General features: G+C 39.8%; 1 protein-coding gene across 6 annotated transcripts in view; it reads right to left on the minus strand.

The window, feature by feature from the left end:
* PLEKHM3 (pleckstrin homology domain containing M3) overlaps positions 1-15,379 on the minus strand; it is a 198,045-nt gene that overhangs the window by 13,232 nt on the left and 169,434 nt on the right. The window contains exon 8 of one of the 6 annotated variants that reach the window (XM_040476033.1): positions 12,846-13,558. The exons of the other annotated variants lie outside the window; for them this stretch is intronic. Within the exon in view, the coding sequence (XP_040331967.1) occupies positions 13,489-13,558 (70 nt within the window). The 3' untranslated portion in view covers positions 12,846-13,488. Of the gene's footprint in view, positions 1-12,845; positions 13,559-15,379 lie in introns of those variants that run through there. 6 annotated transcript variants of the gene reach the window in all.

Raw genomic sequence — 15,379 nt, forward strand, 5'->3', positions numbered from 1 at the left:
TGGACTACATTTGGGATTATTCAATGTGTGTGTGTGCGCGCGCGTGCGTGTGTCTGTTGGTTAGGGGTAGGGAGATGGGGACAAAAAGGTATCCATATGGTTTGACTGGAATTGTATGAGACTGGACAAGATCTACCTTCTTTGGCCAGATGTCTGGCAGATTAGGTGTGCATGTGCTAGTTTTTAAAGCTATTCCAATAGTTCTGAATGGTAAGTGCACATACAGCCAGATCAATATTGGTCATTTAAATTAGGCAACATCTGTATGGCCTTTTGCCCCTGTTTTTATAGAAATTATCCTTGTAATATGATTCCGAGCCAGGTACTATTTGTTTTCCCATGGGTAATAGGCCAGTCAGTCAGTAAATAGATAAAATGAAATGAGATAATAAAATAAAGTAGGCGGTGGCTTCTCTGGTCCCAGGTGGGTAAGTGTGTGATCAACTCTGGACTTGACGCCAGTCTTCTAACATGAAATCTGGCTCTCCTTCCCCTGCTATCAGCCACGTGTCCCTTTCAATTACTCAGCACACCCCCAAATACCTGCTAAGACTCAGATCATGGGAAGAACAATTGGTATGCCTGCAGAGATCTTTTTATTTACCTTTTAATCCCCAGAGTTAATTAAGGAAGAGTTTTTCCCTGATTGCAGACCACAAAGCATTTGGCTTTCACAAGTCTTGCACTTGGAGTTTGTAAACCAAGCTCAGTTAATACCTTTGACAAAAGCTTTACTTAAAATCTTGGCTTTGAAATAGAATGTAAACAAGGGTTAATTAATTCATTCGTTAATTTTGTTATCCTATTGGGAACAGTAAATCACATTATCTTTAGTGCCAATGCTTAATAAATGCTTCTTGCTAATTTGTGGATGGTGACAGACCTCAGCCATACTCTGTGTACGTATATGAAATCTTAATAGGTTTGACCTGAGTGAAATAGTTACTTGGGGATAGAGAAACACTAGTGTTTCTGACACTTCTCAGGGTTTTTTTTTTTTATTATTATTAATTTTTTTAATGTTTTTAGTTATTTTTGAGATAGAGAGAGACAGAGCGTGAGCAGGGGAGGAGCAGAGAGAGAGGGAGACACAGAATCCGATGCAGGCTCCAGGCTCTGAACTGTCAGCACAGAGCCCGATGTGGGGCTCGAGCTCACGGACTGTGAGATCATGACCTGAGCTGAAGTCGGATGCCCAACCGACCGAGCCACCCAGGCGCTCCTCAGGGTTTTTTTTAATGGTTCACCTGGCAGTTAATATAATTCTTAACAAACAAAGGTCCATCTCTTCTTGGGGTTACTTTAGGAGAATCTCATTTAATATTAGAGAAAGTAAAGAAACTGCAGGAAGATTTCAGAATTTTCTGATTTCCAGAAAAAGCTAGAATATATTATAATTGTAGCCATTAGAGAACCATAAAAAAGAGCAATGGCTGTCTATAAAAGTTGCTAAAGTAGTTCAACACACCTAAGAACCCAAGAAATGTTTAGAAATGTCTTGTTACATCTAAGACAAAGGCAGTGAATATAATAATATTTGGCTAATGTAGATTTAAAACAGAAAAACTTAGCTTACATATGGACTTCCATTGAGTCCCCAGTCTACCTCTTTAATGTAAAAGTGTAAAATTTAAGTGTCAAGGTTTTGAAGTAAGCCTCTTTAAAAGAAATAATAATTTATAAGGATAATATGTATCTAAGACTCTGAATGGGATTTATGTCTATTTATTTCTATTTCTATTTCATATTACATTTCAGTTCCTCAAAGTACTAAGATTCCTAAGGGGGCCAAAATAAAAGACATTTTTAAGGAAGGATATAGTAGAAAAATGCAAAAAAGTTTAGAAGGTAAACCATATCTAGATTTGTGAAGGTGACTGCTTGCTTGGGAATAGGTTAGTGATATAAACTTAGAAGGAGAAAGACATTCAGGTGAAAGACCCAGTGTTATGTCATTACTTTAGACTTCCCCTAATTTGCCTCCTCTTACCAGTACAATTCTCTTAACAAGATGATATCACATAATTTTCTAATACTCGATGTGTTCGTTCTAGGCCAGTGGTTTTCAAAGTGTGGTCCCTGGACCAGCCAAACCAGCATCACCAGATAATTTGTTAGAAATGCAAATTATTGGGTGCCACTCCAGAGTTACTGAATCATAAATTCTAGGGTGGGACCTGGCAATCTGTGTTTTAACAAGCCCTCCAGAGTATTCTGATGAATATAAAAGTTTGAGAACTGCCGCTTTAGGCCAACTGTTTCCAAAGGCAGCAGGGCTGTCTAATATGTTAGACAGGACTGTTGTAAATATTGAGAACAAAAATACGGACTTTGCAAAATGAAAATAAAAAGTGGTATTGATTAATGTTTTTATATTGGGCCTTACATTTCATATCTATTAATACTTTCTCATAGCTGATAGGTAAGAACCTCATTTTACTTTCTTTAATTGGAAGTGACACTAAGCTGTTCAGATATTGGCCATTTGCATATTTTTTCAGTAAATTAGTTCATGTCCTTTGCCCATTGTCTAATGACTTTTACTTACTGCGTTTTACAGATTTTTTATATTCAGGAAATTAATGAACACTTTGTTAAATGTGTTGAAGATATTTCTCCCGGTTTCCTGTTTACATTTGTCTTTAGAGAACTTTAAGCATTTAACTTTTAAAAAATATACTTATTTATTTTTTTAAAGTTTATTTATTATTTATTTTTGAGAGAGAGCATGAGCAAGGGAGGGGCAGAGAGAGGGGGAATATCTGACAGTGCAGAGCCTGATGCAGGGCTGGAACTCACAAAACCAAGATCATGACCTGAGCCAAAATCGCGTGTCAGATGCCTAACCAATTGAGCCACCCAGGGGTCCTAAGTTTTTAAAAATATATTTAAAAGCATATTGCTTCCAGGGCTTCTGGGTTTGTGTCAAGCTTAGAGACCTTCCACACTTAAGATTACAAAAATATTCACCTATATTTTCTTCTAGTACTTTATGGGTTTTATTTTTACATTAAAATATTTGATCCATCTGGAATTTATCTTCATGTAAAGAGTATGACCAAATCCAGCATTCCTTTTCTTTCTCCAAATGGCTGTCTAGTTCCCAGTTTCTTGTATGGAAAGTTCCATCTTTTGTTTTGCTAATTTGCTGTGCATCTTTATCATGTACTAAATTCCCATATTATTTGGGTCTATTTGCATACGTTCTGAAATCATGTTCCATTGGTCTGTCTGTTCCTATGCCAGCACTGTACTGTATATTTTATAATACATTTTTATATGTAGTGAAAACAGTCTCCGTTCATGTAAACAACTTTAGAGGTCAAATTCTATACTGAATATATTAGGAAAGTTTACAGCTGCTCATCTTAATGTTAAATAAAAAAAATTTTTGAAATGTATACAATCAACTAATTTACAAATTTATAGTATAATTTATGAGGTTTATCTAAAATGAAATGCACCTGTGTAAACATTTTAGTCAAGGACTAATCCTGGCTTTAGATATTTGACTTTTTGAATATCTCGGATTTTTTTTCATCTTTATATAGTAGTAAAAGTATTATGTAAATTTGATAAGTTAAACTAATAGACTTATTGTTTACATGTTTATAAAATCAGGAAACAATACAACTGTTTAGTAATGTGTACACTTTTAGTAATTAAAATTATCCTACTTTAAAAAAATTTTTTTAATTTTTATATTTGAGAGAGAGACAGAGCACGAGTGGGGGCGGGGCAGAGAGAGAGGGGACACAGAATCCAAAGCAGGCTCCAGGCTCTGAGCTGTCAGCACAGAGCCCAATGTGGGGCTCAGACCCATGAACCATGAGATCCTGAACTGAGCTGAAGTCAGAGGCTTAACCGACCGAGCTACTCAGGCGCCCCAAAGTATCCTACTTTGCATGAACAGAGGATGTATTATCTTGGAAAAATATTGCAAAAATGCTTAAAACATGGTATACATTATCATTGAACACGGGAAGGTGTGAATAAGAACGCATGTTTTAGCAGTCTCTTTCATTCAGTGAGCACGTTATTCAGAACTTTTGTTTTTACTCTGCGTATTAGGAAAGGCTGAATAGAACTGATAATCACACTAATAGAAGTAGTTATGCTAAGTATGCAAGCAATAAACAGACATGTAAGACACCTCGAAGTCATTGAAAATTTTGTCTTTCAACATGTATATTCGTAAGACAGGAATAGGGTAGAGAAGGCTACAGGCTAGTGTATCGGTAAAGGAAACTTTCAAAGGCAATAGTACAGTCACTGGGGGAAGCCAATGGGAGCCTTTGGCTTAGGTCTGGTTAGTAAAGTGCTGTGCTAACTAATAAGCCTTTTCTCTTTCAGTTTTCTGAGTGGTGGCCTGGGCAAGCTCTCTAGACCCCTCAGGGAGAACAATGGAAGTATGAAAATTTTGGGTGTGTTTAGGTGTGGAGAAGGGTTAAGTACTGCTTGCTTTTAGGTACTTTCTAAATATTAAGGTTCCCCTGATTAGGACTCTCTCTTTTAAACAGTGTACCTTAACTACATTCTCAGGGAAGCTGGAGGAAGGGAAAAGTCATCTTGCTTGCTGCTTTGACATTCATGTGATTGCTGTCCCCAAGTTCCTTGGCTGGTGCCTCTTTGAAGCACTGTATGAAAACCATGTTCCCCTGATGTTCCTTCAGGCCTCACTAGCACCTATTCCACCCTACCTGGCCATCCTGCCCCCACGGAAAATTTGCTTATCTCTTTTCATTCTCAATTCTGACCTTTTTTTTTTTCAAATCGTTGATGGAACCTGCTTTCCAGCTAAGTCTTTTAATTTAAATTGCCTTTCTCTCCACCATCAAGGATTCTTTCTAGAAAAAAAGTGTAAACTCTTCTCTCAGAGAACAGCTTTAACATGCTTCAGCTTCCCACCTCTCAAGGCCAAACTAGATCTTTCAGTTGAAGTCCAGTCAGCTCCGGTGAGTGGCTTCCAATGTTTCCAATGCAGTTTTTGAATCGGCCACTCGCTCAGGACTTGAAATTAGTCTGTTATGTTACCAGTTCTATAAAAGGAAATTCCCACATTTCTGTTTTTCACATGAATTATTACTTTTTTAACGTGATCTTGTTTTCTCATCAAAAATTTATAAGATCCTTCCCATTATACTTTTGTTGAGAACCTCTCCCCGGCCACCCTACACCAACTATCACCAGAAGTGAGACTAGTTAAGGGTAGGTGATATAATCTTTTGCCCTCCTCTGGACAGCTTGTGCATTCCCTCAGATTTCAGGATGGTGCTGTGACAAGGAGAGCCAAAAAGGGGACTATACTGGAATTCAATTGCCTGCATCTCCTACTAGCTGTGGGTGTGGTGTTGGGCGGGGATGCCATCCTCCCTGGGGAAGGTGGGGTAGGAAAGGTGCGTGTATCAGGGGGCGGGAGTGACGGGCAGATAACTGCTAAGCTCCTCTGACTCTATACCAAGTCCTATGCTTTATAGATCTAATTCAGTCCAAGCGGCGACCTCTGTAGAGAATGAACATCTATCTATAGACTGTCTTTATCTCTACTCTAAGTGTTCTGGAAGCGTTAGGAACTGAACAGATGATTATTAATGATAGCTACAGAGAGCAAATGAGGAAGTTTCCTGATGCACCACTGAGTGGTTTAATATTCAGAATACTGAAGGGGTTTGTAACGAAGGTGATAGTATACGTTAGATGCTGAAATAAAAACAAAAAAGGATTTTTAAAAGATAGCGTTTATAACATCTTGCTATCTGTATTCCCATAATTAGTGAGGCAAGAAAAGTCTCAAAATATCAAAAACATATGCTGATGAAATCAAGTTACTATTGTACCTTTTTGTAATTCTAAAGCATAAGACAGTTTATTTCAGAACATACTGCTCAGGCTGAAGAATCAACATTTTTTGTATGGAAAGGTAAACACTCCTCTCTTTCCTATTGTGTATTCAGGTTACTTATTTACAGTCCCATTGGGAAGGAAAAAACACACTGAAACATGACTGAAAACATGTTTTGAAAATTAAACTGAGTAGTTTAGCAAAACTCAAGTTTTTGACATGAAAGTTTTCATTGGGCCAGAAAACTATATCTATTCCTAACATATGAGAGAATGCTAGCTATCACTCAATAAAGTCATATATCTTGGTAATGTCTACATGTAAGTAGACAATTTCCTTGAAATTAGTTTAAAGGTTATTTAAAATAAAATATGTGAAAAAGCACAGATTTGAAAAACTAAAAGTAAAGCAAACTCTTTATTCGTGGATTATTCATTGAGCATTTACTACGTGCTGTTCTAGATGCAGAAAACTGAGCAGTGAGCAAAATAGGAAAGTCCATTTCCTCATGGAGCTGACATTATTTCAAAATGGTGGACTGAATCACAATTTGAATTTATGTCTTAATCCCTTTGGGTAAATTGTATCAAAAATAGTCAACTTCACTGAAAACATTGTGACAAACTATTAAACAGACTACTGCAAATGCTAAGCAAAGGAGCAGAATGAAATAAAGTTCTAACTTCTTTGTCAATACGGGGTTAAAACAATGCCATATACCTCGTAGGTAAATCTGGAGGTGGGAGGTGGCTTGTCAAAGGTCACACAGCAAATTAGTGGCCAAGTTAGGGATGACATCTAGACTTCTGTATTCCTACTCCAGTGATTTTTCTGTGGATTAGTCTGCCTCTACTTTTTAAATGGATCTTAATGATTTTAGAACCAATTTTTTTTTTCCTGTTAAAGTAGCCATCAATAAAAGTTTATAGATAAACTATTTTCTTGGTTCTGATATAATGTGATAAAAAGCTGGGTATAAAGCCATATATTCTAAGGGTGCCTGGGTAGTTCAGTCGGTTAAGCCTCTGACTCTGGCTCAGGTAATGATCTTGCGTTTCACGAGTTCGAGCCCTGTGTCAGGCTCTGTGCTGACAGCTCAGAGTGTGGAGCCTGCTTTGGATTCTGTATCTCCCTCTCTCTGGCCCTCCCCCATTTGCTATCTGTCTCTCTCTGTCAAAAATAAACATAAAAAAATTAAAAAGTAAAATAATAAAACCATATATATATACATATTTTATTAAAAAGTAAACATACAGACATATGTATGGAGAATTTTCCTCTTTATACTTTTGTGTACTTTTCAAATGTTTTGTAATGCGTATCAGTTTTATAGTCAGAAAGTTACAACATGAATTAAACAATGCTGAACTTTACTCCCTCCAATCAACAAAAAACTGAGTTGTCTGAAATGCTTAGAGATAGATGACAACACAGTATTAACCAGACACCTAACAAGAAGCTTGGTAAGAAATGCGTCGAGGTAGAGATGACAGCCATCTATTCAAGTGACCAAATGGTTTCAAAATACAATGGCAGCCGCACCAGCGAGGGCTGTGTTTATAAGTGCACTGTATTTATAAAGTGGCTTAATGGCATACAGGGTCAGGTCAGCCCTGAGCGTTTCACAAAAGTCTCGTCTGTGTTAGCAGACATTCTGAAACATTTTGACATGTGAATATAGGAGCCACCAGGCCAAGGTGAGATGTTATTTGCCAAGTTACTCTTTGACCGAAGTTTAAAAGCCAAAAAAAACTAGCATTGCGTTCAAGGTTTTTTTAATTTATTTTTTTGTTTTGTTTTTGTTTTGTTTTTTTTAATCAAGGAAAACCTTCATTGATACAATAAATACATTTAAGAGCTGGCAGTCATGTAGCCGCAGAGCAGAAGTCCATCTTGGTAAGTTGCTCCTCGGCTTCTGCCCCTCATAAAACCTGCGAGCTCCCTGGGCTTCAGATTTTCTACCCCTAAAATATCCAGATGTTCTCCACAGTCCTTTCCATCTCTGTTCATTTATGATTCTAGAACACAGGCAGGGATCTTGTCCTCTCTCGTCAGTGTTAGAGGACGTGGAGAAAGTTCCTCACTGCGCTCCTCTCCAGTACCAGAGAGAAAAACAATAAGCAGATGGAAACTAATGGCTCCTAAGCAAAGGTGCCTACGAAGAGGAGTCCAAACTTCCTCTAGCTGTTGCAAGAATCCCACACCTCATCACAGTACTCACCAAGTGGCTGCTACCCAAGAAAAGCCACAGAAAGGAAATATCATTAAAAAAGTGTATATGCGTTGGGGGGAGCGGTTCCCTCCCTGTAAGCCCGACCTCGCCAGGGCTGTTGTTCTCTATTGTTGAACAGGATGTAACAGGACTGTGAGCACAGCCCGCAAACCTGCTAATTAGGTACACTGACAGTGTTTGTTTTGGAACCATTTACCAACAAAGGAATGTGTCAGGCTGATTAGTGAGAAAGGGTATGTAATGTATGAGTATTTGAGTCCAGATGAGGGAATAATCCAGGTATTCAGTCTGTTTGTGCAAGGACTGACAAAAACGAAGGCTGAACAAATAGGACGCCACAAGGAAAGACCGGCTTCTGAGCGGCCCTTCCCTCTCCTTCTACCTTGGAGTGTGTTCTAGTCCCCAACCCCCACCAAAAAATTCCTGCCTAAACATGAACCTCTCTTTCAGAAAATGACAAACTAGAACTGGCTCCCAGAAAAATGTAAGAGCCTTTGTAAGGCTGCTGGCGAATCTGGGGTTTGGTGATTTTCTAGGCACCGAAGTAAGCGACAACTTTCAGGAAAGCCGTCTCCACGTTTATCCTCCAGGGACAAATCAAAGGGAACCCGGGCACAGAAAACACATCCCCTGATGGACTGCTCAAGTTGTGCCGAGGAAAACCGCACATCTCAGCATCTTCTATGGAAGACGTAATTCTATCCTTTATAATACAGCAGTTGCTTTCTCTCTTTTAAACAAACCTTTATGAGGTTTGACTACAATTAGCTATTGGAAACTTAGTGTGTTCATGAAGCTTCAGGAAGGGCAGAAAAGTGCCACGGCAAAGACCAAAGTCCACTCCCCAACAAGTTGAGGTCCTCAGGGGCAGGGTGGTGTGGATTGCCATGCAATGGAAGATGACAAAGACCAATTCACAAGGTCAAGAGTGTTGGGAGGAGTCTGCATGTTCTTCAGTACAAGCTGGACCTTTCTGAAATTTGGCCAGATGGATGAGAGCAATGGGGCTTGGACTGAGTTCTTTGGGAGGCTGCCTTTTTCTTTTTCTTTGTTCAAAGCTTATTTATTTTGAGAGAGAGAGAGAGAGAGAGAGAGAGAGAAAGAGAATGAACACACACACAAGTGGGGGAGGGGCAGAGAAAGAGGGAGAGAGAGAGAATCCCAAGCAGGCTCTGTGCTATCAGTGAGTAGCCCATCCTGGGGCTTGAACTCACAAACCAAGAGATCATGACCTGAACTGAAACCAAGAGTTGGATGCTTAACCAACTGAGCCACCCCGGTGCCCAGGCCTTCTTTTTCTATAAGTTAACCTAAAGAAATAAATTTTTAAAATGAAAAAGAGGAGAGGCCATGTTAGAAACTCACTTGCTATGGACTCTTCTATGAGGCCAGTGTTCATTCTCAATAGACAGATGTAGGAAACGTTCCTGAAATGTGTGCAAATTGAACATGGTGTCAAAATATGTTGACTTAACCGGTAAGAATTTGGTGTTGATAAGTTCAGGGTCCTCAGTGTAATCGTCGTTCTTGGAGGAGAGGAGGGGGTGATCAGCTAAAGAAAAGCTGGCAAGTTATGCTCAATCTGCTTCTCCAAACTGCAGTGCTTCAAAAAACATGGACTGCTTTTAGAAGAGTCACCACTGAGCCACTGGAGCCCCCCAGCCCCCTCCAGGAAGAACACCTCGAATGCCTTCCTTGGAGAAATGAATGTTGGGCAGGCCGATGCTCACACCACAGAAATACCTCAAATAGTAGGTCGGTTGCTTCAACCTTACAGACAAAGTTTACGTAAAAGTAGTGTTATTCAGACTTTTACTATGCTCCTCTATCTATCCAAGTATTCCATCACCCCCATTTTTATTGAGACATAACTGACATATAACATTGTATTAGTTTCAGGCGTACAACATGATGATTTGATATGTATATAGGTTGTGAAATGATTACCACAATGTTTAGCTAACCTCCATCAACTGGTATAGGTACAAATTTTTTTCTTGTGATGAGAACTTTTAGGATCTACTCCTCTCTTGGTAACTTTCAAATATATGATATGGTATTGTTATCTTTAGTCCCCATGTGGTATATTACATCCCCAGAACTTATTAATCTTATAACTGGAAATTTTTACCTTTTGACCACCTTCACCCCTGCCTCTGGCAACCACCACTCTGTTCTCTGTAAGTTTGGTTTTTTCAGGTTTAACATGTAAGTGAGATCATAAAGAATCTATTCTCTATTTCACATAGAGCAAATATTTTAAACTTTCTTAATCAGTTTACTTAAAAAGCTTTGTCAGTGTTCTTAATGAGCGCACATGATATGTTGAGGAGAGCTGAACCAAACAGTAGGTATTTATGGAATGCCTACTATATGGAATACACCAAGTTCAGTGTTAAGTAGAATCTTCTGATAGTATACCCACATCTAGATACAGCCCCAAATGGTATAGGGTCATAAAGTCTAGAAGTGCAATGTTTTCCATATTGGAAAACTTGTGGGGATGATTTGTATGTCACATGAAAAAATTAACAAAGGCAAATGGATCAGACAGAAAGGATGGAACTGATTGATGATAGCTGGTATATCTTGTAAGTCCCATGTTAAAATGCATGCTGAGTGTTCTTAAGATGAAGTATTTATGTACTTGTGATCTGGAAGCATTTCAAGATTCAGGAATGGCATCTTCACACACAAATGTGTGAGGCAGGATGGTCTCTTTAGCAGCATTATGTCTTTAATAACAAGGGAAGATTAGTGGTATGTAGAGATGTCAGAAAGAAAGCGGCATAGGAGGCAATTTGAAGATTGTTTTTTTCTTTTAAAAAATCGAAGTCCAGGGTCATTTTGTGGATATATGCAACTTCTTTGCTTTCATAGTCACTGTTTTCCCTTCAAGTCTTAGAGAGGTATCAGTCTAACCTTCTGATTTGTAATTCTGAAGTTAGAGTTTTATTTCTTATTCTCAATCAAGGAGGGTACGTTTTTTGTCATTTTCTCTGTCTTTAGGATGTGGAATTTTATTGCTGTTTTAACAGAATGTTTCTCTCTCCTAAAGCTGTGCTTTCCGTTTAGTCCTCTAGGAGGGTAAATACTGGATTAAGCTGAAGTTCTGTGATTCTGGATCTCCCTATTGTATTTAAAATCTTGCAGTTTGGGTCTAAGTGTTTTCCTATTTAAACTAGAGAGAGGTATGTATTTAAGTTGTGTTGGAGAAGAAAGACTACCTCAGTGTGAAACTGTCCGCATTATCGGCTGAACGGAGTGGAAGTGGGGAGGACAGTGCAGCAAGCGGGGGTCTGCCCACTCAGCTTGAGTCAGGCAGATCTCCAGCTCCCGCAGGCGCCCCTGGGCCTCCCGACCTGCCGAGTGCTGTGCACGGGGCGGAAAGAAGCTCTTTCCCCACACCCCCTCACCACAGCCCCCGACCATTTTGCAAAAGAAAGTCGTGTCTTTCCCCCGCCCTAATCTAGCTGGCTCACTGCTCCAAGTGTAAAAACTTTCAGGGTGGCAAATATGGGGAGAATTCAGAATAACCGTTTGGGGGGACACTTCTTTAATGACGGAGGGATGTAATTTCTTCACATTTCTGTTTGAGGGTATGCTGCAAAAATGGTTTGAAGACGACAGGTACAGAAGAAACAGTGATGTATAATGAAAAAAGCATGGATTTGAGAGTCAGATATATTTGGGTTCAAGTTCTGGCCTTATCTCTTGGGCCAAGTTAATTGGCTCCTCTGAACCTAGGTTTCCTCATTATTAAAATGGAGGTAACAATATTCCCTCAGAGGACTGGCATAAGAATTAAATGACGAGATATGTAAATTGCTGGCACCAGCACTAGTAAATATTAGTGCAATTTCCTACAACCCCAGCACATTGTCTGTCTGTCAGAGACGGTGTTCTAAACATTAATGCTAGGGCTATATTTTTAAATTACATATTCATGAAGCCTTCTCCTGCATAACAATTAATTTAATAAGGAAAAGAAACTAGGAAGAGTTGACCCATGTTTGACATATGGTCGTAATCAAATAAGCATGTTAAAACCAAGTATGTTCTAATACGGACGTGAATAAATCAGTGCTTCAGATAAAGTTCAACACAGAGCTAACATTTTTAGAAATTGTGGAACTGCTTTTTCACCTACAATGTACATGACCGCTTTGGACGATGTCCCTTCTTGGAGCTCTAGGTCCACCCCCTAGACCAGGGCTCCGCCCACACGTCAACCCAACTGCCTGATGGCTCAGTGTCTCTTGCCAGGGACTGTGGACTATTTGTGAGCAAGGAACATGCCATGTTCACAGTGTGGCCCCGGAGCCTAGCCCAATGCACGAACACAGTATGCTCAGTAAGTCATTTATTGAAAAAATGAATAGTTATAATGCTTATAGAATGTTTTTTACTGAGTTGTAATTATGCTGTTCAGATGATATTTGGATCTGAAGGGATATTAAGCATATTTCTGAGGTCACAGATGTGTTGACTTTAGCAAGATGGTCAAGGCTATGTGGTGACAAATTCACTAAATACTTCATTTCTAAGATTTTTACTTATAGATTTTACTTTTTATTTTAGAGAGAGAGAGTAGGGGAGAGGAGCAGAGGGAGAGAGAGGGAGAGGGAGAGGGGGAGAGAGAGAGAGAGAGAGAGAGAGAGAGAGAGAGAGAGAGAATCATAAGCAGGCTCCGTGCTAAGCATGGGGTCATGACCTGAGCTGAACTCAAGAGTCGGATGCACAACCGACTGAGCCCCCAGGCCCCCTTACTTACATATTTTTAAAAATGTTTTATTGTGGAAAATTTCAAACATATTCAGAAGTACACAGAACAGTGTAATAAACCCCTGTGTACCTATCATCTAGTTTTAACAATTATCAATTTCTTTCATTTATATCTATTCCCTCTCTCCCACCATCAGATTATTTTGAAGCAAATCCCAGATATTACAGAACTTTATCCATGAAGATTTCAGTTAAATTTTAAAATCTACCCCACTATTCAAATTTTTTTTATTTATCACATTTATTCAGCACATTTTTATGGACAGGTTTTAAATCTGCAACTCAATTTCAGATTAAAGTTTTCCTTTAATAAATATTTCACTGGTGTTTATTTTTGTCTTTTACCCCAGACTTGCATAAACCATTCCCAGCGTTTCACTGGAAACTGGACACCACTAGAGAGAGCTCAGCGGGGTCCTGGGAAGTATTATCAACCTGAAATTCCAGGTAGGCTGGTAAGGGCTCCTTTGCTCTCAGACATTTGTGCAGCTTAGAGAACTGCATCTGACCAAGAGAGAAACGGAAGATTCTAAACAGCTACATATTCCTTCCTGCTGGGTGAAGGGCCCTCTGAGTCCGCAGACGTGTTAATGTGGTCATTCGGACTGTAAGAATCTGGCACGTCTGACTATGGCCACAGCCATCTTAGAGGAGTGATTCTTTCTTCTGGCTGCCATGCAGAATCACATGGGGAGACTCTGAAGATAAAGATGCTCAGAGTTAAAACAACCCAACAAGTCTCACAGGAAGTTCTGATGTGTAGTCAGAGGGAAGCATCTCTCTTCTCATCCCTCCTCAAGGGATGAGTCCTGGGACCGAGGGCTTTAAAAGCGGGTGTGCAATCTAAGTGCCCTCATGTTGGTTTCTAATATTTTCCAATAAAAGGAACCCGGGTTCCTTGGAGAAACGGCTACTTGTAGGATTAGGGCAAGAAATATATATGATGAGTCTGGAATGTCTGGTAGCACCAGAAAGTACAGAAATGCTCGGAAATAAACACCCCACAATGGTAGGAGGGTGTCAAGGTGATGCAGGCACCAGCTGAAAGAGCCGATGGCCAAAGTTGGAACAGTCTGGGCAACAAAGTAAAGTAATACTGGGTTATAACCAAAAATAAAAAATAAATATGCACATGCCCACACTGACATGAATAGATAATTTAAAAAAATAAATGGGAAGAAGAGACAAATCACTCATGCAGGATTCCAAGTGATTTTGTATAGACTCCACTCCCAAGGGAAGTGGAGCATAATCTTCACTCCTTAACTGTAGGCTGCACATAGTGACTTCCTTTATTTATTTATTTATTTATGTTTTGAAGCCTTGTTTATTTTTGAGAGAGAGAGCGTGAGCAGGGGGAGGGAGTTGGGGGGGGGGTACAGAGGATCCGAGGTGGGCTCTGTGCTGACAGCCGGGAGCCCTAGAGCCCGACGCAGGGCCCGAACTCACAAACCATATCATGACCTGATCTGAAGTCGGATGCTCCACTGACTGAGCCACCCAGGTGCCCCCATAGTGACTTCCTTTAAAAGAGGGTAACAATGGAGAAGGGTCAGAGGAGAAGAGTATCAACAGTGGAGAAACCTGACACAAACATTGCAGTGATAAGTCATGTTGATAGCATGTCCCTGTGATATGATATGATGGAAACGGCACTTTATCTCTGCACTCCTCCTCCCCAAACCCATAAAACCCAGTCTAATCAAAAGAAAAATATCAGGTCTATCCCCACAGAGGGATTCTACAAAATACTAGTACTTCTCAAAACTGTCAATATCCTAAAAACAGTCTGAGAAGTTGTCACAGCCAAGAGGAGCTTAGGGAGATGTTCTGAAACAGAAATAATAATGGGGTAAAAACTAAGGAAATCTTCGGGGACCTGGGTGGCTGAGTCATTTAAATGTCCTACTGTTGATTTTGGCTCAGGTCATGGTCTCATGGTTCATGCGTTCGAGCACTGTGTTGTGTTGATCTCTGTGCTGACAGAATGGAGCCTGCTTGGGATTCTCCCTCTCTTCTCTCTCTGCCCTGCTCCTGCTTGCATGCACACACTCTCTCTCAAAATAAATAAATAAACAGTGAAAAAGTTTAAGGAAATCTGAAAAAGCTATGGACTTCAGCTAATAATAATGTATCAGTATTGGTTCATTAATAGTAACAAATATATCAATGTAAGATGTTAATAAGAGAAAAACTAGGTGTGGGGTCTATGGTAATTCTCTGTACTATCTTTGTGATTTTTCTGTAAGTCTAAAATTGTTCTAATAAAGTTTATTCACATTGATCAGCTTTGGTATTTGAGTCAACTGTTCAGCTGGATGAACTGTCTTTTTTAAAAATAGACTTTAGGGGCGCCTGGGTGGCTCAGTCGGTTAAGCGTCCGACTTCGGCTCAGGTCGTGATCTCGCAGTCCGTGGGTTCGAGCCCCGTGTCGGGCTCTGTGCTGACTGCTCAGAGCCTGGAGCCTGTTTCAGATTCTGTGTCTCCCTCTCTCTCTGACCCTCCCCCATTCATGCTCT

This window comes from Herpailurus yagouaroundi, unplaced genomic scaffold (assembly GCF_014898765.1).
Source record: "Herpailurus yagouaroundi ecotype Mexico unplaced genomic scaffold, PumYag 140, whole genome shotgun sequence".
Classification (NCBI taxonomy): domain Eukaryota; kingdom Metazoa; phylum Chordata; class Mammalia; order Carnivora; family Felidae; genus Herpailurus; species Herpailurus yagouaroundi.